The following is a 24,697-nucleotide window of genomic DNA, read 5'->3' as shown; positions in this document are numbered from 1 at the left end:
GTGAAATAGCTCACGTTTTTATACACGCAAACCTTTGATAGATCCGGCCCTAAGTCTCTTATGGTGACAAACACCAAAACTTGAAGATCTGAGATAAATCCCCACATTTTATTACTTCCAGATTGTTCCCTGAGTCAGTTGGATAGAGAGGTCACTGTCTCAGAAAAGAAATCCTGTAGTTTGCTTAACCTCTAAACTATGGCCACAATTAGTATTAAAGATGATTATTTGGCAAGAAAGAGAGTGGAGGATGACTCATATGAAACTGTATGAATGAGGAGGAAAGGGGAGGTTCCTAAATTGATTCCCCTTTCCCTTGACTTCCTCTCTCTATGGTGACCTACTTATTGTTCAGACATGCCTGCAACACGAGATACAAAACAAATGAGTTTGGTCATGAGCAAGTAAAGAAGGGTGTTGGTCTAGAAATTCTTGAGGATTGTGACAAATTGCCTTTCCAGATGTAAAACAAAGCAGCTTTTTATTCTTTTTTTTTAAGATAAACTAGCTGCTGAAATAAAGAGGAAAGTCACTGTTTATTAGTTAAGACATTAAGCAGCAAAATAAGAAGCTGATTTTGTTCTGTAAGAGCTAAAAAAAATTTTTTTTAAATGTTTAAGGTCTGCAATTTTAATTTTTAGGTTTTAAACAACACAAAACAAGAAAAGTGCTGTGCCACACAACTAGAAATGCGCAGGTTACACTTTAGTAGTCAAAGCCATCTCTACAGTGTAATGTTCACAAGTATTCCTGTCAGCATTACTACAATAACAGAAAGACACTGAGGCTTACAAAAGGCTGCCAACATTGGTAAATCCAACATGTTATATGACAGAAGTCGAAAGTTCAAGGAGGATAAAATACAGCAACACTGCTGTACTCTGAACAGTAGTCCTGTTATCTATTGAAATTATCACTTTTAAATAGACTGAACAAGCCACAAATGTCTCCATGTGTCAAAGAAAATACAGATTCCTTTTATTAGCATTTTATATGTTCCCCATACCAAGATGCATCAATTATACAAAACTAGCTTAGCTTGAGTATACATCACTCAGCAGCACCCAGGTTGGCGAGAACTGATTATACCAAGATAGTATGATCTCTATTCAGAAAAAAATAGTGTCTAACCAAACAGCCTGTAGTTAAGCTGTAGCAGACTTCAGTGAGTCGGGTTTTTGTATATGATCATGACTTTCCTAATATAAACTGTACTAAAAGACTGTTTTAATCTCGTAACAAGCATGTGGTGTGTAACAAACCAGGTACATCTATTCCACCTTGAAAAGAAAAACACCAAAAGGGCTCCAGCTAATATGGACCATACAACTTCATGAAACAAATATATACTTGCTACTAACTTAGATTTGGCTCTAAATCAAACTGGTCAACATTAAGAAAGCAGTCTGTCTCATTTTAACTTTGTACTTCGGAGGATGTCTTTTCTGAAAAATAGCAACCTAAACTAAGAAGAGAATAACATCTAGTTTAAATTGGGTGGATTTTCTTGACAACGTACTGCACTTGAAAAAAATAAAAAATTTAGGGAAAAAAAATCCAAACCCCTCTGAGAAAGTTAAAAGGGTGGGAAGTGGACTGATGGTTTACAAGCAGGACTTGGCAGGTCAGCCTGCTGTGCTAAACACAGGAGATTCCTCAAGAAGGAATGTGACCCGTTTTGCATTAACACAAGCATTAGCAAAAGGAATGTACTGAGCATGCGTGAGATTTGGTCTGTGAGGGGGGGAGGGGCCCGTGCCTCTAATCTTAACATTGTTCTGAAACCAGCATGCATGTGAGACTGGGGTTCTACCATTGCTGTGTGAGGGCCAACTGCTGTCATGACAGGGAAAAGCTCAACAGTAAAACCAAATGTTCATGTGGTGAATGAGGTCAAAGTTTGGACTCTACAGTCCTTTGGAAAGACAGCAGAGCTACAATTATACTAAATTATTTTTAAATCTAAAGTGGGGTTAAAAGAGATCATGAAGAATCTAGGTCAAAGGTAAAATTTGTAAAACAGTTTCTTTTTGTGGCATATTGAGTTTCAGAAAGGCAAAGTTAAAATAACTTAAAAAAATGTTATTTTGTATCTTAAAAGGTGAAAACTAACCATCCTATTTACTTTCTCAATTGCTATCCCTTAAATTTTAGCTATCCCAAATTGATCCGAATGTTTTTATGTGGAGGTTTCTGTAAAAGAAAAAAAAAAGCATGACATTGAAGTTTAAAGTAGTTTAGCATTTCTGGGGTTTGTCTGTTTAACAAAACCAACCGTTTACATAATGTGTTATTCAAATGTAGAGACTTTTGTTTTAGACAATAACCCAATCCTTTCAGCAATGATAACCTAGACAGAATCCGGACAAGGAAGTTTTAACCATGCTTGGGTAAGCAGCGCAATCTACAAACATCTCAGAGGAAATGACGGTAATTCCTATCTGTTTTATCAAAAACAAAACTATGGAGACTGGGGCTCAGGTATGAAAGTGCAAGGAAACTATTTAGGCTCTAATGTATCCTCAAGAGAGGAAAGTAGAGAGCAAATTTGACACTTGAGCATTTCATGATACACTGGGCAAGAAAACCCCAAAGCATTATCTTGGAGCAAGTGTGAAAGTTGATCTCAAAACCCAAATGTCTCTGTTGTATTCATGGCTGCCAAATGGAAAAGCTGTAAAAACCTGTTAGGATGTGTACAACGACCCAACCTTCATGCAAGCCTAAGGAGATCAACAGCATGCTAGCAGCAGCTGACGTCAGACAGGTATGGTATTAATTCTACTACCGATACTAGTCATAGGACATATATGCTTTCTATAGGTGGGTTGGACTGAGGCCCGACCTAAAGGGGAACCGCACCAGATTCTATATGTTTTGAAACCATCTAGTCGTTTGGTAAAAACCAAGGTTTCCTTTAGCTTATTTACACCTGCCCCAAATTTCCAGACAAAGACCTTTAAACAAACTCTGGTCTGTTTAAAGTTGACCATATAAAGCAAATTGAAATACAGCCTTAAATATAAGTTTATCCACGAAAGTTAGTGCCGTTTAGTGCCAACATGTGACTCTTGACATTTTCCACCTAAAGGTTAACTAGCTACAACACTTTAAATTTCCTGCTTTCAATTCCTCCAAGAGGGTTTTTTTTGTCCAAACATAATAATCCTTTTTCTATACTTATATACTTAAGAAAAACAAATAAAATACCATAATTGAAGGAACAAATACAGTCACTTTAATACTCTCAATCATAAATCTGCACTTATAAGAAATTTTCTAAGGAATGAAATTAATGTACAAATCTTTTATAACACCTTCAGAAGCCATTCAATAAAAGCCTCATTGAGTCCTAGCTGTGGGTTAGCACAGTCTGTAGGAATCCCCCTTGAAGCTGAATCTGTTATAACTCTAATAATGTTAAATCATTTTTATCTCATATATTGACAATATCACTATTGCAACATCAATTCTATCTTTTTCCAAGTCTCATAAATAAATACACGTTAATGACATCAAGTCATTTATTCTCTTGTAGCCACTCTCATCCAATACATAGCAATGCTGAAGACAAAGAAGTTTGCAGACAGTGTTGGGAAAAACTTAAGAGAATGAAAAAGAGAGTTGTGCAGAAAATTTATATTTAAAACATCTGACCAATTGTGTCATCACTTTTTGAAAACACAACCCCATTACTTTCTAATACTGAAAAATGCTAGAACCCACTTTTGTTTATCCTTTCCCACCATAATGCTTTAAGGCAAAGAGGGAAAACTGAGGATGAACAACAATAAATTCTAGTTCTAGATAACACAAAGTCAGAACAAAGAAGACTGAAGGTGCCATTTCACAGAAAAAAAACAAATACTTTGAATTACTTTTAGGTCCACAGCTCCAAAATAAACAATGCATTAATTGAAATTTTGAATGAGAGCGATAAACTGTTGCTTACCTGCAACTCACACCACGCCACCTCCACTGTGGAGTCAGTGTCCAAGCCTTTGTAAACAGTCTTGAAAGAGCCATGTCCGATTTCTATATCAAACTTGAGGAATCTTCCATCTGGTGATGTTCCTACTGCTTTGGTTTCTGCCTCCTCGATGTCATCCTGAACTCTTTTCTCAGCTTCCCTTTGCTCTGCCTCAGCTCGTGCTTTGGCAGAGTCCTTATCTTCCTCCTCCCCATCATTCTCACGAGAATCCTTCGCCTCATTGACACTCTCAGGTTCTTGGTGACTTGGCAAAAGTGGTGCAGTGCAAGCTCCTACCAACATGTCTCCATCTCTAACGTCTTGTACAACAGCCGACTGCTGAGACGAAGACAAAACATCTACTTTGGCAATTTCACCATCTTTTCCTTCTTGTTTTTCTCCACCAGCATCGGCAGACTTCTCACTTTGCTTGTTCCTGGGTTCAACCTGCAGTGCAGGAGAGGCGGCAGCCTTGTGCTGTTGTGGATGGACCTGTGGAGGTAATGGAATGGGGATTTTGCTGGGTAAAGGAAGGGCGAGAGCTGTGGCATTAGAATCACTGATGACACTTCGTCGTAAAAAACGGTGCTCAGGGTTACACCGGTCGCGCTCCATGGTGTGATGTCGGCGTCTCACTTCCACCGGACGGGAGTCACCCATCAATGAATCTGAACCAGAACTGGGGCCATTTCCACTTCTCTGCGGGGGGGCTAGGAACTTCACCATTTTGTCGTCTGGCTTTTCCGACATCCCACCGCCTGGGCTTAGAGTTAGGTGGTACACTAAATAAAAATTAAAATAAGATTACTTCCATGACTGCCATATAGGCTTAGTTAGGTGGTATTGACCTGTGCTCCAAAACAAAAAGGCTAAAGTGAGATCTATCTTGTGCTGTCCCTTTGATTGCTCAAAGACTATTTTCATATATATAGTGGAGGGAGTGGGAGAGTAGAAGGGGAGGGGTTCTCTTGTAAATGGAAAAGGACTCAACACCGCAGCAGAACGCAGGGTACTGATTTTTAAACACAAGTCTGTTTAGGTCCACACCATCCATCCTGTCAGACACCAGCTTCTTTCAAGCATAAGGAACAACTGGTAAGGACCATGCGTGCACAGCCTCCAACAGGCACCAATCACCCTGAGGTGGGCAAAAGCAGGGTGGGAAAAATGTGTGAATGCACTCCAGTCCAGTTTGACCTGAAACAGAGAATCCACACAAAAGGCTTAGTTTTAACATGTGTAAAAGAGAATTGTAGCAACTAGCAAAACTACTAGCAGAATTTTTAGTAAACATAACCCTGAAGGAGTTTTATTTTGGTTTCACTTATTTTCCTACTTATTTGGTTAGTTATTAATCTGGTTCAGGATATAAAAGGTGGCTTTAATGTGGTGAAACCTGCTGGGAGTTTTCTAGAGAAAAAGTCATAACTGTGAAGTCAAACAATTGGTATATAATACTGACCAGGCAACAAAATAATGTTAAGCAGCAAAATTCATTAATTACCACATAGATGAGAGTAAACCCATAGTTTGTCACACAACAAGTAACACAGTACAGTTGGGATACCTATTTTCTTTTCTTTTTTTTCCCCGAATCTGTTAATTATATCTAAATGACCCGTTTCTTTAGATTAGATGTTCCTTTAGATTATATTTTTGTATAACTAGAAATTTCCATATTGACGGTACATTTTCTATGTTCTGAGCCGTCTATGAGCTGTCAAATTACAACAATCATTCCTTCTGGTATTAGAGAGTGAAGTTACACCGAGCATGAAGTTACACCGGGCATGTGGGGCAAAATGTCATTTTGCCCCACATGCTCCTGCAACAGGGCAACTTGCAATTTAATAAATTCCTCAAAAAATGCAAATTATCAACTTATTTTATTCATGTTAAACTGAATAAAGCACCAAAGACGACCCCACCCCATATTATTAAAGCTAAGGAAGACTAGAATTTTGAGTCGTGTCCAACTTTTAGAGATGATTTTTTTTGGCACACAGCATTACAAACCATAGTCATTGTTTATGTTAGGAAAAACTTTAAGGTTGTTTAAATTTTTGAAAAGATGCATTAATTGTCCAGCCCTAAAACATTATGTATGCAATTGCAATTACCTTACCTGTTTTGTTTTTATTAAATTACTAATATTAGAATGATATCAGAAATGTAATGCTTGCCACAAATGGTTGTCAAATATAATTTAATCTATTACCTTTACTGCAACTTAGACTTAGACACATTTTATTGTCATTTTGTATACACAGAAGTGTATACAAAAAGAGATATAGCTTTGTACAGATTTCAGAACATTTCCATTTCTTAAAGTGCAGCAGTGATCAAATGTAAACAGCGTGGGAGAAAAAATAACATGGTGCAAAAAATGCATTGATATGGAAGTTTAAAGCATTAAATATGTACGGTGCACTCTGGTAGCCAAAATACAATTTATGACGAAGTTTGTGTTTTGGTGGGCCTAGTTTCAACAACAAACATAGCAGCGTTGGATGATGCCTTTCTAATGAAAGCCAAAAGACACTGAATCGGCCAAAGCAAAAGTCTTCATCAAAACTCTGATCATTTGCAGCTGACCACTCAGCAAATTCCCAAACACCAGCAAAACCAAGCATAGCAAATAAAAACTATTTCTTTCATTAAAAGATATTTACACCCCAATAAAAGTCAGTTTCTGGAATATATCCAACCAATAGCTTATTAATTAGCTAAAAGCTGCTTCTACTCTGTGTATTAAGGGCTGGTTATACTCCAACAGCAGTGTGTCGCAGTGAGCTTTGGCACATATATTTTTGATTTATGCCCAATTTTGAATCGTGGTCTGCGCTATGTTATTCCACGCCACATCCCAAGAGGGAGAATCATGAAGTAGCTGTGGGTCTAGATACGGCCGAGGCGGTGGGGGCAAGTTTGTACGAAAAAGGAGGGACATGAGAGTGAAAAACAGCAGGGATCCAGGTGGAAAATGGGTCCCAGCGTTCTCGCACAGCTCGCTCTTCTAGCTGGTCCAACTTCACCAGTCGTTTTCCACAATGGCGATCATACAAACAAAACAAGCCGGTATGGTACCAAACAGGAAATACGCATAATGTAGAGCGGATGTAGATTTGACCAATCAGAGGCATTGCTGTCACCTACAATTTTGGAGAGGTGCAACAAAGTGTCTGCGGAAAGGGCGGGGGACATTTGCGTTTAATGTGACACACACGCAGACAACCTGGTTTCTGAGTATAATTCAGCCTTTATGATACTACAACACACCCATATTTGGAATCTGTTATCCTACATAAATCCCGAAAGCCTCTGCTACTTCGAGCTTGTGATGCACTGGAGCTTCTTAAAATCGATTCTAAAATTGGTGCATATCATTGGATTCTTTAGAACCAAAGCTTTCCAATGAGTTATAAAGCACCCTAATAGGACAAACGGTTATTTAGATTCGCATGTGTCCTCATGTATTTTTTTCTAACTTAGCTTTGTGTGTATATTGTGTAATCAAAGTGTGTATATAGACCTTGCTGAAAAAATAAAACTTCTGATTTTGGGGGGAAAAACTCTATTTTTATAATAGCATTCCAATTTTTTAATTTCAATAATACATTCGAAATTCCTGCATTTGTGCCAAAATGGCACAGAATATGTTCGCCTGGATTTTTTTTCAATCAAAAGATCTATAACTTTTCAGTTTCCTGTTTCATGGACACCAAACTTGCTAGGTAACAACAATGCTGTAGTTACAATTTATAATATTTATTTCCTTTGCTACAGGAAAAGTGAGAAATTGTGTATGTAAACATCTGTTTGTTTTTTTTGGCAATTTAAATCAAAATGTTCACATCCACTGCATGACCTTTATGTTGCTTGATAACAATATTAGCAGTTAATATCCCGCTTTCACACCAATGCTGTATTCCATCCTTTTTATAATTCAATTTATTGTGTATAAATAAAGTACTTTATATCCAAGTATTCATTACATACACATTTACTTTTTTGCACTTTTGTTTTGAAACATTCCAATAATAATAATAAAACCCAAACTGTATTTGCAAAACTATTTGAAGCACGTGGGAAAAACAACAGTTGACTATATATATATATATATATATATATATATATATATATATATATATAAATACATAAAAGAAACATAACTAGTATTACTTCCCTCTGGAAATGAAAAGCATGTCTCTCACCGTTCAGAGACCTTAAGTGGCTGGCAGAACACAGCCGACAGGTAATAATTACTGCAATCACTAAAAGTATAAAATAATACATTGCTTGTGCTTTGGGTGGTGGTTAGTCGGCGTATCAAAGGGTTGCTGGTATAAAGGAAAACGTCTATCTAAATAACAATATAAATTGTTTCAGCATAAAACCCGTTTCAGTCAATATTTCCGTAACAGCAGAAACATTTTCGCATCACGTCATATGATACGGTTGTGCAAACCTGCAATGACATTGTTGTTACATATTAATCACCTTTTTCCTGCCTCCGCTGTAGCTAGTATTGCCAACGTAGGCAACTAGAATGACAGAAACCGGATAAATGTTAGCCGCGGCTCAAAAAAATATATATTTTTAAAATAAACGACACAGACGTAATAATTAATATTGGATTATAACTTATCTAAATCGTTCAATACATACCTATTTTTAGGGCTGTATAAATGACACCATTACCGTCTGAAATGGCTACATCGGATCAACATTACAAAGCGAAGGGAAGCAACGGCTCTTTGTTAGCAGCTAGCACAGAGCTAGTTAGCTGCCGTCGGCTAATCCCTTAACAGGGAAACGACTGCCCCAACGATGACTAATTTGCGCGTTGCGTTTTTTTTTTTTTTTTTTTTTTGCATTTCTGTTCAACATTAAAAAAAGCCACGTGTCTATCTTCAAAATTGACTCTATTCAAAGCCTTTTTCTCAAAAAGAACAAGTCACAAGTTTACCGTATCGAGGTCCTGTTTCCATCCCGGAGTGATTAACGCCACACCGGATACATTCAGCCGGTGTGAACGTCGGTTGAAAAGGCGGTGACGAATAGCGCCGCTGCTACGAACGTTAGCTAGGCGGGTCTTGCTAATGGCCTAAAAAAAGGCAGACCCACCTTCCTGGCAGCCCTTCATTCATTTCAATTTTAAGACAAGCTTTAACAAAGATATCGCTAGACTGTATTTATAGATGATAACGTTACGATGACATAAACCCTGCTTGTTGGTCTGACAGCAAAGCTAATGTTTTGAAATCTACCTTCGCAGCTCAAGTCAACTAGAGGCTGTAAAATGGAAATTTCCGTTAAAAAAGCGTCTTGTTTTTTTCGGTCCGTACAAAAGTCACTCACCAAGATCAAATGAAACGCAGATGTTAATCCAAAATAATACCAAGATCGGTTTTGTTTTGGTTCCTTTACATCCAAGTTAGTGGAGGAAGAACGTTGTTACTGACTGCGCATTTGCAAACCGTGGACTAGACCACGTTCATTGCTGCATTCACAGTTCTCAGCATGCTGTTTGACTGACTGAAAAAACTAATGTTTGTCTGGGAAAAAAAGACTGTAATGGTAAATGGCTATTTGGTTTTTCATTGTTTGATAGTTTCCTTCTGGCTTGTTTTAATAGGTGTAAAAGTCAACATTAATTACACTATTATTTGTATTTACCTGTATTTAGATTAATCTATAATCTGCCTAAAAATAAAAATTGGTTTAAACCTAATTTAAAATTGAGAATAAATATAAATCCACAAAGAGAAATGCAAAAAATATCATATTATATTTAATTATATTATATCATATTACAATAAAATTTTAAATGTTATTATTATAACCAATGTTATTATTATTATTATCATTATTATTATTATTATTATTATTATTATTATTATTATTATTATGATTATTATTATATTAAAACCGTTATTTTTTTCTATACTGAAAAAAAAATTCCAGGGACCACAAATTTAAGGCAATACGCAGGAAAGAGCGCCCCCTGCAGTCAACGGTATGTGATGGACCCTGTCTATGTGGGGTAAAAACTATATATATATATATATATATATATATATATATATATATATATAAGGAAGCCTATTTTATATGGATGAGCTAGTCAGAAAAAGTTATTATTCATAAAAGGATACTTAAATGTTGTTGGAAGGGGTTTCTTGGGGTTTTTTTGGGTTGCTGATGTATGTCGGCAGAAAGGATCTCATGTAATGGTCTATCTCAATGCGGGTTTGGAGGAGCCTTTAACTAACACTCTGTTCTTAAATTTGCAGGATGATGAAGAGGATGCTTGGGATTATAAATAATATTCTTCATTCTATGATGAATTCTTCTTTGTGCAGAGATGAAATCCTTTCCAGAGGTTCTACCTGAGTTCCCAGATCAGAGCTTACTTTGTAGTCTTTGATCCAGGCAACTGTTGAAGCCTCCACCCAAGACTTCTGGACTTTCTGACAAAGTAAATCACGTTATTTTAAGTTAACATATAAGGCCATTTTTACGATACACTGCCTGGTTAAAAAAAAGACTGCCACCAGAAAAAAAAGGTCATACATTCTATATCGATGGACCATCATGAGCTCGGATTACAGCATACATTCGCTGTGGAATTGTGTCTTTAGCCTACCACAGTGTCCAGTGCAATAATTTTATACTAAGATGTCTTACCCACGATGACCAACTATAAAAAGTATTCTCTAGTACATCCCCAATATTTTCAAAAGGTTAATGTCAGGACTCTGTTGTTGCCATTCCATGTGTGAAAATTGTCTTATCCTCCCTGAAGCACTTTTTCAATAAACTGGTCATTCAGTATGTCCAGATAGTTAAGTGACCTTATTAATTGGGCACAGAATGTTGCAGAACCTAAACCTGACCAACTACAGCAAGCTCAGGTCACAGCTCTGCCCTACAGGCTTGTACAGTAGACACAAGATGTGATGAGTGCTTCACTTTGCCTGCCTCTTTTCTTAACCTGATGTGTTCATCACTCTAGAACAGGGTGGACTGGACTCATTAGACCACATGACCTTCCAGTCCTCCCGACTCCAATCTTTATGCTCCTTAGTAAACTATAGCCTTTTTTTTTTGTTTGTTTGTTTTTTTTAGGTACGCAGCTGTTCAGTGCCAATGCAAAGAGTTACCTTTGTATTGTGTTTGTGAATATTCTTACTTTCACAATCAAATATACCCCTGAGTTCTGTTCTTGATTCTCAATTTAATTTTTAAAAATGTTTTAATGATTACCAATCACAATCAGTCAAGATGTTTTCCTGACCACATTTATTCTTCAAAAACGATCATACCCCCATTACCTGCTCCAGTTTGTCAAAATACATCTGACAGTTGTCACCCAAATTTTCTGCAATCTCATAATAGATATATTCTCTGCTTGATGCATACCAATAATCTGATCCTTCTTAAATGACTTACACATTTGATATGGCTGTTTAAGAAGCTTCTCACTCATAGCATCAGCTGGGGTAAAATAACTTTTTGCCACCTGAAGAATGATCGATCATGCAGTGATTATACACTGTGGCTTATTTGAATTTAATCTAAACTGTAGAAGAGATGATATTATAGGCTGATCCATCTTGGATGTAATGTCCCTAAAAGAGATCAGAATGAGGCTCAGTATTGTGTGTGGCCTCCATGTGCCTCTATGACATCCCTACAACCCATCGGAATGCTCCTGATGAGGTGGTGGATGGTCTCCTGAGGGATCTCCTCCCACACCTGGACTAAACCATCTACCGGTAAACCGTTGTCCAACGTGACACTGGTGGATGGATCAAGGCATGACGTCCCAGATGTACTCAATCAGGAAACAGGAGGGCCAATCCATAGCTTCAGTGCCTTCATGTTGCAGGAGCTGCTGACACACTCCAGCCGCATGAAGTATAGCATTGGCCTGCATTAGGAGGAACCCAGGGCCAATCTGCACCATCATACGGTCTCACAAGGATCTGATCTTGGTTCCCTAATGGCAGACATGCTACCTCTGGTGAGCACATGGAGGGCTGTGTTGCCCTCCAAAGAAATGACCCCCTCAAATGTAAGGATGTTGCAGGCAGCAGGTTGCTCTCCACGGTGCCTCCAGACTCTGTCACATCTGCTCAGCTGCATGAAATTTCTATTCAAATAGGTTGAATTAAAATTCTATGTCTTATTAGGTCAATATGCAATCAGAATTTATGAATGTTACATATTTTTGAATTTAAAGGAATAGTACACCCAAAACATGATTAGCCTTCATTTTCTACTCACCCCCATGCTGAACAACACTCTGGAGTACTTTTTTGATATCTCAAATGCATCTGGAGATCTGGGAGGCTTCTTGCTGTCTGCTGACATTCAAATAATGGAGGTCTATGGCGCCCGAGACAGAAAGGTCCATAAAAGTCCACAAAAAATGTGTCAATAGTCCTCCATACTGCTCGCCCAATGTATTCCAAGTGTCCTGAGTGGGTAGCATCCAGAATTTACTCGAAACTAAGTCATTTAGAATGTTTTTAGAGCATAAACAGTAGTGTATAGGATTTCCTGAAAGCGCGCACCTGCGTGTTCACGACGCTACGGAAGCCGGCAGACCAAACCAGATGAAAGTGCGCATTCAGCGTCTGCTCTGCCAATAATGCAAGCGTAGAAGAAGAAATGTGCTGTTTACCTGTGCAAAGAAAGAAACAACGAAAGAAAAATGTCTGAGGACTTCAGTGTTGAGGAAGAGCATGAGTTCTTTGCTGAGCTGAATGCGCACTTTCGTCTGGTTTGGTCTGCCGCGGTTTCCGTAGCGCCGTGAACGCGCTTTCAGGAAATCCTATACACTACTGTTTATGCTCTAAAAACATTCTAAATGACTTCGTTTCGAGTAAATTCTGGATGCTACCCACTCAGGACACTTGGAATACATTGGACGAGCAGTATGGAGGAATATTGAAACGTTTTTTGTGGATTTTTATGGACCTTTCTGCCTCGGGCGCCATGGACCTCCATTATTTGAATGTCAGCAGACAGCAAGAAGCCTCCCAGATCTCCAGATGCATTTGAGATATCAAAAAAGTACTCCAGAGTGTTGTTCAGCATGGGGGTGAGTAGAAAATGAAGGGTAATCATGTTTTGGGTGTACTATTCCTTTAAGTTAAAATAACCTTTTTTTTTTTTATCAGAATTAGAACTTAAGAAAAACTAATAAATTCAGCTGTAAAAATTAGAGTATTTTTTTTATTTGTTTTGAAAAAAACATTTAGCAGATGAAAACTGGGATCCTATCTCATTACCACTGAAGCGATCACCTTATTTTTAAATAATTAGTAAAACAAAATTTGTAAAGAAAAAAAATTAAATAGATCCAAAGGACCTACCAGTAAACATGTCTGTTCCAGCATATAGGATCATTAAAACTTATTTTAGTATTATGCCTTTGGTACAAGGGCCAGGACATGATTTATAGGGGTACTGGCCCCCGTTGGTCCCTGTCTAGAACCGCCCCTGGTTTTATGTACCAACAGGCGATAACGAAAATTAGTTAAAATAAAAACAAAATGACTGAGTCTATTTTCTAAAATGCAAGAAGTAGAAAGTAGATATAATTGCACAAAAAATGAAAGGGTTAGAAATAAAAAGTTGTTAAAAAATAATCACTCCAGTATATGTAGCCAAAATTTCTGCTTAAGTAAGGTAGTGAAGTATTTGTACTTTGTTACTTGACACCTTTTCTACTGGTGTACTGGCCTGTCTCCTATTGCTACCGGTAGAGTTTCTGGACATTACACTGAGAGACACAGCAAACCTTCCTGCCACAGCTCACATTGATTTGCTATACTGGATGAGCTGCACTACCTGAGCCACCTGTTTGGGTTGCAGAGTCTGTCTCATTCTTCCACGAGTGTGAAAAAAACACCAACATTCAAAAGTGATCATAAAATCAGCCAAAAAGCATAGGTACTGAGAGGTGGCCTGTTGATTGTCAATCATTTCCACCTGTTGTCTACACCGTTTGTACAACGGCGTGTGAAATTGATTGACAATCAGTGTTGCTTCCTATGTGGACAGTTTGATTTCACAGAAGTTTGAATGAATTGAAGTTGCATTGTGTTGTTTACGTGTTCCCTTTATTTTTCTGAGCAGTGTATATGAATATCTTTTTAAGGTAACTTTGGAGGGACATTGGTATCTTTGGGTACATCCATCCATTTTCTGTCACGCTTATCCCTGCTGAGGTCACAAGGGGTGCTGGTGCCTTTCCCCAGCTGTCAATGGGTGAGAAGAGTACACCCTGGACAGGTCGCGAGTCTATCACAAGGAAACACGGAGATAAACAGAGATAAAATAGGACAACCATTCACTCACACGCACCAATATCCAGAGAGAAGCCCCGTAATATCACGCACAGGGAGAACATGAAAATTCCGGGAATTCAGACCGGAACCTTCTTGCTGCAAGGCAGCTACCCACCGGACCATTATACAGCGTGCATCTTTACGTACATTGATACCCATAGATATCCTTTATTATGGATATCTATGTTGATACCAATGTGAGTGCTGCCCCCTGGTGGCAAAGGTCTATCTGCTTTTGATAATTTGTGGTGGGAGGTATACAAAATAGGGAAGTAATGAAAACTGACATATTAAGTTATTAAATAACGCTTTAAATAGATGGATCTCTAAATTATCACTCAATAAAAAATAAAATATATGTTATGACCATGAATAATTTCGACAGTACTTATTTAATTACTTCTATAATTGCTATGCCACTGTCTGCCTTGAAGGGATGAATTAAAGATTAAAATAAAAATGGATAAGTAATAGGCTTCTTTTAGTAATAGAAAAATCTACATCCAAATTATATCCAACAAATAATTTAACACATTATATAATTGTTTGCAATTTTACTTATTACATTATCAAATGATAACCCAATTTTATTTATTCAATTATTTATTTACTTATAGAATTAGTATAATTTAAAGATGGTATTAGTGAGGAGGCTAACACTGCAACAATGATCAGTCTCCAGTATATATAGTGATATACATTACTTATCAAATGCTAGTAGTTCACTTGGTAAGCAGCAATTACATAAAGGTTTTAATTGTAGACTTTAATACTGTTTATAGAGTAATTAAAATATTCAACTTGAAAATTGTTGTGAAATATAGTTAGTCAGTATGCAAGGGGAGAGGTTTGTAGAGGGCCCAAATGCAGACACAGAGGCTGAGGTGGTTTCTTGCAGATTTAATAACTGGACTTGTGACAACAGAAACATACATCCAAAAATAACTGACCAGGGAACACAGGAACCACAAGAGAAAGAATGAAGAGAATCCAGGAGTGAGTAACTGCTGTACGCAGAGGAGGAGTATATATGCCAAACAGAACAATGTATGGAGTAATTAACTGATTGAGAGCAATATCTAGAAATATCTAGAAGGGAGCTAGGGGAAAGTACAGTGGCACAAGAGCACGACAAAGAGTACACACATTCCGTTTACCCCTGTGTCTAAACACATGCTCATACTAAGATTGAGACTGATGCCTTTCTGACAATGTTTGATGCATATCAATATTTTACATCTTTCAGGTTTTATCTGAATTGGAAGATCATTTTATATGAACAAATATTGGGAAAATCTTGACCAGTTAATTTCTAGTGTCTCCTTTGAATGTAACAGCCAAGATGTGCAGAAAACAATTTACAGAATGTTAGTGGTCATATGGATAGAGAGTAACAGATCTGCTGACATGTGTAGCCTGTACGCAGTCAACGATACTTTAGCTCAGGTGCGTGCAAATAAACACAGATGCACCACACACACATAAGCACATTTTCAGAATAATCCACTTAGGAAATCAAAACACAGCAATTATTAACACCTACCCAAAAGAAATCCCACAAAAACCCAAACAAAACTCCAAGAGCTACTAAAAGCCCTACAAAAGAAAGAATTATATTAGTGTCACAAAATTATCATACAAATGAAAGAGAAATTACATTTTGGCTTAAAACCAAGGCCAGATAAATCACAATGTGGGTGGATAAACTTACATATAGCAAAACTACACTTAAAAGTGTACAACTAACATTAAGATGGACATTAAGATATGATAAAATCAAGTATAACACCAAGAAATGAGAATAAATGCAAATTGAAACCAAAGTTTCACCGGATATAAACACCACAGTTGAGAAAGTACCAGGTGTTGAAATTAAAGAGAGAAGAATCCATTCCATCTTCTGACTCAACTGTGTTGTTTCTGAAAAAAATACTGGTGTAAAAATCCAGCAAGATTGCACTGAGCTGCCTTTCTGATGCTAGATGGAGTAACACTAAGGGAGAAAATGGACGTCCACATGACCCTGCATATGTTCCAATCCCCACAGAAGTCCGGATTCACACCAGGGTTACCGTTCATTTCACTATTAGGAATTGTACAACACTATGTGTTGTACAAAGCAATCATGTTTTTATGGTTTTTCCTGATGTGTCTATCTTGTCATGAGTTTTATTATTTCAATTTATTTTTTTTTACTTGTTATCTTCCAGTACCTATTTAAGTTTCTTTTAAATAGTAGTACCGGTAAGTAAATTCAGACTGTCAATACGGGAAATTCTTGAAATTGAAAGTTGGAATCTGTTAAAGAGACATTGGAGAAAATACCATAGGAAAATGCCTCTTACGCTTCTGGTGTAAAACTGAGGAAAAGAATAGGTTTACTGAAACTGTGAATTGCTTTCACCAGTATCTCTGTTTATCTTACCCAGTACTCGCTAGCATCCATAGGCAGTTCTAGAGAGGGGTCTGTAGAACTGGTTCTGGTCCCTTTTAGCTCCCCTGTAAAGAAGACACGAAACTGAAAAAATAAAATAAATAGAATAAAATAAAAAGTTGTTAAGCGGTGTAGCAGGCATACGGGCTGATAGGTCCCTTGGACCCATTTCACTTTTTTTACAGTTCTGTTTTAATTATGATTTGAAAATTAAAGCGATGGCTTCAGTCATATTGAGATAGAATTACAATTTTTATCCTTTAATTGCTATTTTAAACCAAATTTAAAAATTAAGCTAATTTGTTATAGCTAAATTGATCAGTTTTACTTTATTTCTAATTCTGATTTAATCAAAAATGATAATTTTCATAAAAAGAAAATGCATTAATTATTGCTAAATTAAGTATTATGACATAATACTACAAATAATAGCTTCATTTGACCCTTTAAAAGATGTTTACTTAGCCATTAATTACTTCAATATTTTTTCCACTGTACATGATTTATAATTTGAAAGACATTTAAATTCAAATGTTCAAAACAAAAATACAAATTTTCAATTGGAACAACATATAATTTTGATAATTCACTTTTTATTGGTTTTTACACAAATAAATGAAACAAAGACAAACAAGTGAACAGGGGAGACTACAGGTAGATATTGACTAACAACGCTGTACATTATACAGCATGAAAAAAAAAAAAATTATATATATATATATATATATTTGACTATAACTATACATATTTGTACCTCAGTGAATGTTAAATATTCTAATAAACGAAAAGAGAGAAGTAAAGAAAAAAACAAAAGAACAGCATATAATTTTGATGAAACTAAATAAGTTGGAGTTTCACTTCTTTCAACACGAAGCCACAGGTACCTTTTTAGTTCTGCAGCCCTCTTAGTACACTACAAAAAATTTAAATTTAAGTAAGTCAATTTCTCTTAAAATAAGTGCATTTTTGCTTTTTAATTGAGCAGGTAAGTGAGACACTTTGCCAATGGAACAAGACAATTTACATTTGAAATAAAAACAACTGCATTCTAATTATTTTATTTAAAAATTATAATAATCATTCCATTGACAGATCATCTTATTTTACTACTTAAAATAAGGGTATTATTTTAACTCATTTAAGAACCTTTTTGCAGTAATATTTTACGTGATTAACTGGTGACCTCTGTTTTTGTTTCATACTTTTCTATGCCCCATTAAAACACGCTGGCCCCACCCTTGACCCCCGAGTAAATATGGCCTAGAACCGCCCCTGCTGGGATCCATAGCCAAGCTCCACTAAAAAAAAAAAGAAAAAAAATATATTGTTGTGTAGCACTCTTTTCACCCCAGCGTTTCTTTGCCAGTCAATTTCCAAGCGGCCTCCATCCCTCAAAATCCATTGGTGATCGTGGTCGCGCATTTAAAATTAAAGCGTGGCGAGTAAGGCTCTCGTGAACGCGCAATGGGGCCCTGACGTCACCGAGGCGCCCTGGCTCTCCTGAGCCGCTAGTACTGCTGGCGAAAAGATGGGAAAACCAGATAGCCGTTTATCGGAGAATTAAGATAAAAATGCCTGCTTTGGCCGCACATGTCCGGTTGTTAGAAGACTGAGCTGTAGCAGCGCTTTGAGCTTCACCAGACAACGAAAAAGGTACTTTGATTAAAGAGGTTTTTTTTCTTACCTTTAAGCTATTGTGTTAGCGACCAAAAAATAGACATTTAGCTTGACCATTAAATTTGGGTTAGACTAGCCTCCATATGTCACGGTGGGCTAACGGTAGGTGTGTGCGTTGAGTACTTCTGGCCTTTCCTAGGTATTTGCAGGACTCATAGCTTTGTAGACGAGCTTGTGAATGAAGAAAAGACGAAAATGAAGAGCCGTGTTCAGCCGAGGAGGAAAATGGTTTGATGGGTGTCTCCAAAGCAGACGCTGTATGCTCCGTGTCGTTGGGAATGGATTTAGCTAAAGGCTTTTTTTTAATTCTCCGTTAGTATTTGACATGTTAACATTGAAAGGCAGGGAATTGGCAAATTGAGACATACAGAAAGATTGTCTATTTGCTGAATTTAACATCTGGATTAACAATTCTTTGCAGATAAATATTTTTTTTTTTCACCATGGACAATCTCCCTTTCCCCCCTCCTTGCTCCCTTTACCCTAAACAGTCAGAACAAAATCTACAAATGTAGAGTAATTGTAAATACGTTTAACTTTGATATAAAATATTAAAATGAATTAAATATATAATCATTATGGTGTGATTAATAATGCCAAAAGGGCCAAAAAGATGTTGAACAATTAATTATAGATTAATATTTCCCTTATGGGTCTTGTTTCTTACTAAATCAGATAGTGATTTAATCCAGATTTAAATTAATATCTATTTGACCAGAGATCGAGCAACCAAAAGATACCCAAACCGTTAAGATTTAAATTGTTTTGCTTAATCAATATGTAAACCTTAAAATGACAGCCAAAGATATTTTCTTCCAGTTGTCTTTGTACAGGCGTATGGCTGGGGAGTTTAATAAAAATGATGAATACAGGCTTATAATATGAACATGTCCTTAAAGATCTATATCAGTTGTCAGCCAAAAAAAAAAAAGTTAAACCTTATCCAAGTAACCAAAAAAACATGTTTAACAAACACAACTCTTGCAATGCAGTTGCAGTACAGTAAATATAGAATCTAATTTATTGTGCAGCTTCCTGTCAAATGCTTCTGAATTATATCAATATATCTGAGGATGTATGTTTTCTCGTGTTGCCATTAATCATGGTTATCTGCAGTCATCATCATAGAAATTTTTTTTTTACTGGTGTTCCGCTGGTACCATTTGTTTTGGCCCGATACCTGGCTGTGCAGTATTGGCCAATATTGATGCCATCTGTTTGAAAATGATGTATGTGTGGTGACAATAGCTGAATAAATTTTTTGCTCTCAAAATGGTATCGGTGCCCTATTTGTTTGTACTTGCCGATACTGATACCACCATTTTAATGCTAGATAGTGGCCCCGCCCGATACTGATATCGGTATCGGTGCAACACTAATTTTTACATGCAATATTTACTTGGAATCAATTATGCTTTTACCAGTATCTTCCAAGTCTCATGCGTTCCTGCTGCATGGGTTGCATATATTTATTTGATTGGATCTACTTTTTCTGGCCTTGATGCCCAAGTCATTATGGTTCATACAAAACTGTACAAAATGATAGAATTTCATCAATCAAAAAATAAACGATTTGTCTATAAGTGACTGCTGCTGAGAATATTCTATTTTTAAGTTCTACATCCCAAACAACATTTCATTATGGGTTCACAATGTCAGTAAAGATTTATTTTAATTACAGATTACCCCAACTATTGTAATTTAATATGTATTAAGAACTTGGATTTACAATCAAATTAGTTTTGATAAGAGAAATGTGTTTCCCACCAGAAAAGCATAAACTTTTAGTTAGTTGACAAGTAGTGAACAGCAATAAATGCTACACACAGTTAGTGAAAACACTCATCACTCTGGTATTTCTCTACCATCTCATTTAAAAAAAAACTTTATGCTGTCCTAAGGGCATGCTTTAACCATTACGTGGTAGAAGAGAAGTTTGCAATTTTTACTTTGGCTTTTCTCGGTACATACAACATATACAATATTCTTATCCCTGCTGCTCATCGTAAGATTTTTTTTTTTTTTTTTTTTTTTTTATGAGACTAAAAAAAAAAAAAAAAAGTCTAAAATCTTTACCATTCACTCACCTGTAGATATGCTATAAAATGTTCATATAGAGAAAAGGAACCCAGTTAGACTTTTCCTTATAGAAACTGACCTCTGGTCCTCTTCAAGGTTTGACCTGCTGCTTCTCCTTTGAACAGTTAATCTATATATATATATTAAGGTTGTGCAATTGGATAAATCTATGGGCCATTGATGATAGAATAAGACCTGTAGAGATATTTTTATAAGAGCAATATTTTTGATATTTTTTTGTCCTACGGGTTAAGACAGCTGCAGCTTTTGCTTTCTACAGTGTGTTTATAGGTCTCTCCGTCTGTTACAGATTTGATTTTAACACAACGGATACAATATTGAACAAGGAAAAACAGGAAAAATCTCCCCTTCAGTGAAGCTGTTCTCTTTCCATAAAAAAAACTCCTTTCCAGCTTTTAGTCTGTTCGATTTTACGCATTCAGATAAATAACAATCAAAAAACTATTGTCTCGTAACGTAGTCAGAACTGGAAAAGAGGAAACTATTCCCATGCATGAAAAAAAAAATATGACAGCAGTTACTACAGTTTTACCAAAAAGAAAATGCAGTTATTTCTAGCAATTATCATGCCACATGTCCATCTTACCTTTATTAACTTAAGAAAAAAAAATTACTTACAAATATTTGAAGGGTATTTGATGTAAGCACAGACCGAATATATTTTAAGTTAGTTTTGTTTTTTTATATTTACTTTTTTTGTTTGTTTATTTATGATTTTTTTTTTTTTTACTAAAAATGCCCTCTTGTTGAGGGAGAATTTCCCAATGCTCATCCACCATATTAAACATTGCATTTCTAAGTAAAAGTAAATGTTTACAACTTTTTTAAATATGAAGTTTCAAGATGATAAATGTAATCAAGTATTCCAGGAGAGATCAGTGCCTGCTCTGTCAACATGAAGCAACCTACACACCATTTTTTCTTTTCATACCGTCTTCTTAACAGTACATATCAGTTTTATGAAAAAGTAATACTTTTTTATATGCTGTTGATCTTTAGTTTATTAAAAAATGCTTGTCTGTTTTCAGGTATTTGTAACTCTGGTCACATCATCAGTCCCTAAAAGTGGAGTGGAGGGAACCATTTTTTTAATACCATGAATCCTGTGCCCAGCATCTGCAGTTGAAGCACCATCATCAGGATCACTCCTTTGTTGCAGAGTAGCACCCCAAAGTCTGCAAGGCTTTACTTACATCTGCTCATCTGGTGACCCCTTTTCTAGTTAGCAGAATATGTATGGTAGCGCCCGCTCCGTTGGCAGGGGAGATGCCAAAAATGGGGGAGGAAGAGACGGAGGCAGCGGCGGTGGTAATCAGGGATCAGGCCGTTCCCCACGCCTCCCTCGATCTCCCCGGATGGGACACAGACGCACCAACAGCACAGGCGGTAGCGGAGGAGGCCCTGGAGGAGCAGGAGGGAAAACTCTCTCCATGGAGAACATCCAGTCCCTCAATGCTGCTTATGCCACCTCAGGACCGATGTACCTGAGCGACAATGAGGTAGCAATGGCAGGAGACCATGTATCCAAAGGTGGCATGACTGTGACCGTCACAGGACGACAGAGGGTGACATATGGATCGCGAGGTAGCAGCGGTGGGGTTGTAGCTGCTAGCACGCCCAATATCTCCACCACAGTGCCTGCTAATGCTGTGTTGCCAGCAGGCATGATGGCAGGGGACGCGCTGGCGTTTGGGGACCACCACATGGCTTCCACAGTACCCCACTCTCTAAGACAGGCCAGAGACAACACCATACTAGACCTGCAGTCCCAACTTAAAGAGGTATTTCACTTAAGAGTAAAAGAGGTCTGGATGGCCTTATGATGGAGAACATTATCACACACCCAGTTCTTATTCTGTTCCATCAGGTTCTACGCGAGAATGAGATGCTGCGGCGAGAGGTCGAAGTGAAAGAGAGCAAACTGAGTTCCTCCATGAACTCTATCAAAACCTTCTGGAGCCCAGAGCTAAAGAAAGAGCGAGCCCTAAGGAAGGACGAAGCTTCCAAGATATCTGTCTGGAAGGAGCAGTATCGCGTTATTCAGGACGAAGCACAGGTGAGCCTTTGCTCTAATCCAGTCAGATGCATCACAAGCATCGCATTTGAACGGGGGAAAAAATCACAAAACACATTTCTCTTTTTTACAGAAATGTTTTACAGCTTTCATTCTCTCCCTTTTCCTACTGTATATGTTTTAAAGCTGGTTCTGAACATCTAGTTAATCCTCTTATGTAAAGCTATATGCTTGTGCTTTGTAGATGAAAGGGATGTAAAATTTAATGGTGCATTAGCGTTTTTTTGTATGCTTTGGAAAGTGCTGCAAGTGGTGAGCATAATAAAATGTGATAGTAGGGCCTTTTTGATGGGGGATGTTGAATTTTGCACAATCTGAAAAATATTTGTCAGAAATGTGCATTGTTTGAGTTTTTTTTTTTTTTTACTTTTTCTTTGGAGTCCTAAGATATTAGGATCCTACAAAGTCTATGAACAAAAGTAGAGATGGAAGATGGGGAACAGATCTATATTGAAACCTGTCGTCATTCTGCTTTCTATAAATGGATGTTCCGCTTCAACAATATGATTCTGCTAACTCTGCATCAGTTTGTATGAGATTTTTACAGTATGTTCAGGTGTTGGTTTGTTATATTTTCACAAAAAATTACTATATATCTAAAATGCTTTTATTGCTTTAATCTGAAACAGGATGTAATAAATATATTTACTACAGCAGGAGTAGTGGAACACTTTATTAAAAAAAGAGATCAAATGTTGTTTATGACACTTTTCTGAATTTTAAACATTATCAAAGGCTAAAATCAAGAACCATCTTTATATGTTTTGTACTACTTTCCAAATTCCTATTGTCTTGAGTATTGTTTTTGTTCTGCCTAATAGTAATGGAACGGCATTAGCTGGATAATTCATTAGGATTAGACAGACATTCTGTTCTAGGTTTTACAACAGAATTTTTTCTTCTTCTTTTAAAGCAAGTTAAAATGTTCCCCTCCTCCTTTAATTCAGCAGACAACAGGTGGGGCAGTGCAGTGCTACATTATTTCGTGCTTCATACAGCAAGAGAAAGGCTGTGACGTTTTCTTTGATCTCTTTAAAGTATGTTTTTAACTAGAAACTTTTCATATCCTTAAACTAGGGCTAGAAGTTATAGAACCAACAATAGACTATAGAATTAACAATACGGTCGGTATGATTATATTTCTATATCACTAAAAAGAAAAAGAGTAAAAGCTTCAGGAAGATTGCCAACAATGCCCTCAGCAGATTCCTGTACAAACCTATCTCAATTATTGTGCCACTTTTAATAAAAATCCTCCAACCTAACATTTAAGAAATGTTGGCTTTTAAAAAACAAAAATACATTAAACTGCATAAAACCCGAAAGATCAGACAATGATGAATGCTGTTTATAGACTGTATTTCTTCTTCTTCTTATTATTATTATAAAAAAGTCATATCACCAATATTGAATTCAATTAAATCACAATGATAATACTGATATTGAAATATCACCCAGCCCTACCTTTAAGCTGTAAACTTTTTATACATAGGTTTATGTTTGACGCAGGTCTGCTGTGTGGATTTTCCTTTACTTGGTAGCAAACATAAATGCATGTAAAATGGTCATGAACTGGGTAGCAGTTATATACAGTCAAGGCCTTTTCTAAAAGCCTTTGTTGTAGCAATTGTAGAAATTAGCTTTCATTAACGAAGACAAATAGTCTTTGTTTAACTGTGATTCTTAATAGATGGGGAGGCATTCTGAGTAATTCGCTGCCTTTACCCCTGCTGACTCACAGAATCACACTCCAGACTAATTCCCAGTTACGCCCGACCAGCGCAGGGCTAATCAGTAGGAGCTTTAATTTAAAGATGTCAGCTCTGAAACGTCTGCCTCCACCTCCCACGCTGGCATGCACAGAGAAAGGGAAAGGCATGGCCACTGATTATGGCTTTGGTGAGGACTGCAGACTTTGCACTGGATGGAGGCCCAACTGAATGTGCATATTTGCAGCTTTGTGTTTGCTTGTTGTTGCAGTTATTGTCACTGCTGTAGTTTAGTACTTGATTTGATCCTAATCGTGTTTTGCTTTGCCTGTAAAATAAAAAAAAAGTAGCTTGGTGTTAAGATGAGTC

The 24,697-nt window shown here is 36.9% G+C and overlaps 2 protein-coding genes across 17 annotated transcripts in view; one reads left to right on the top strand and one right to left on the bottom strand.

The window, feature by feature from the left end:
- The window catches only part of LOC107103932 (serine/threonine-protein kinase WNK1-like), a 38,241-nt gene extending 28,766 nt beyond the window's left edge, over window positions 1–9,475 (bottom strand). For 4 of the 6 annotated variants that reach the window (XM_015403792.1, XM_015403814.1, XM_015403822.1 and 1 more), the window contains exons 1-2: window positions 9,332–9,475; window positions 3,953–5,167 (exon numbers count right to left, since the gene is read on the bottom strand). In XM_015403792.1, the coding sequence (XP_015259278.1) occupies window positions 3,953–4,720 (768 nt within the window). In that variant the 5' untranslated portion in view covers window positions 4,721–5,167; window positions 9,332–9,475. Of the gene's footprint in view, window positions 1–3,952; window positions 5,168–8,638; window positions 8,715–8,939; window positions 9,091–9,331 lie in introns of those variants that run through there. The other 2 variants (XM_015403801.1, XM_015403810.1) reach the window with 2 other exon arrangements.
- An 8,778-nt stretch (window positions 9,476–18,253) lies between these two features.
- The window catches only part of erc1 (ELKS/RAB6-interacting/CAST family member 1), a 27,752-nt gene continuing 21,308 nt past the window's right edge, over window positions 18,254–24,697 (top strand). For 5 of the 11 annotated variants that reach the window (XM_015403892.1, XM_015403930.1, XM_015403921.1 and 2 more), the window contains exons 1-3: window positions 18,255–18,421; window positions 21,574–22,326; window positions 22,413–22,601. In XM_015403892.1, the coding sequence (XP_015259378.1) occupies window positions 21,778–22,326; window positions 22,413–22,601 (738 nt within the window). In that variant the 5' untranslated portion in view covers window positions 18,255–18,421; window positions 21,574–21,777. Of the gene's footprint in view, window positions 18,422–21,573; window positions 22,327–22,412; window positions 22,602–24,697 lie in introns of all 11 variants that reach the window. The other 6 variants (XM_015403905.1, XM_015403900.1, XM_015403883.1 and 3 more) reach the window with 3 other exon arrangements.

This window comes from Cyprinodon variegatus, unplaced genomic scaffold, assembly GCF_000732505.1.
Source record: "Cyprinodon variegatus isolate N-32 unplaced genomic scaffold, C_variegatus-1.0 Scaffold35, whole genome shotgun sequence".
Lineage (NCBI taxonomy): Eukaryota > Metazoa > Chordata > Actinopteri > Cyprinodontiformes > Cyprinodontidae > Cyprinodon > Cyprinodon variegatus.
The sequence above is the reverse complement of the archived record's forward strand: the minus strand, read 5'-3'. Positions and strand labels throughout refer to the sequence as shown.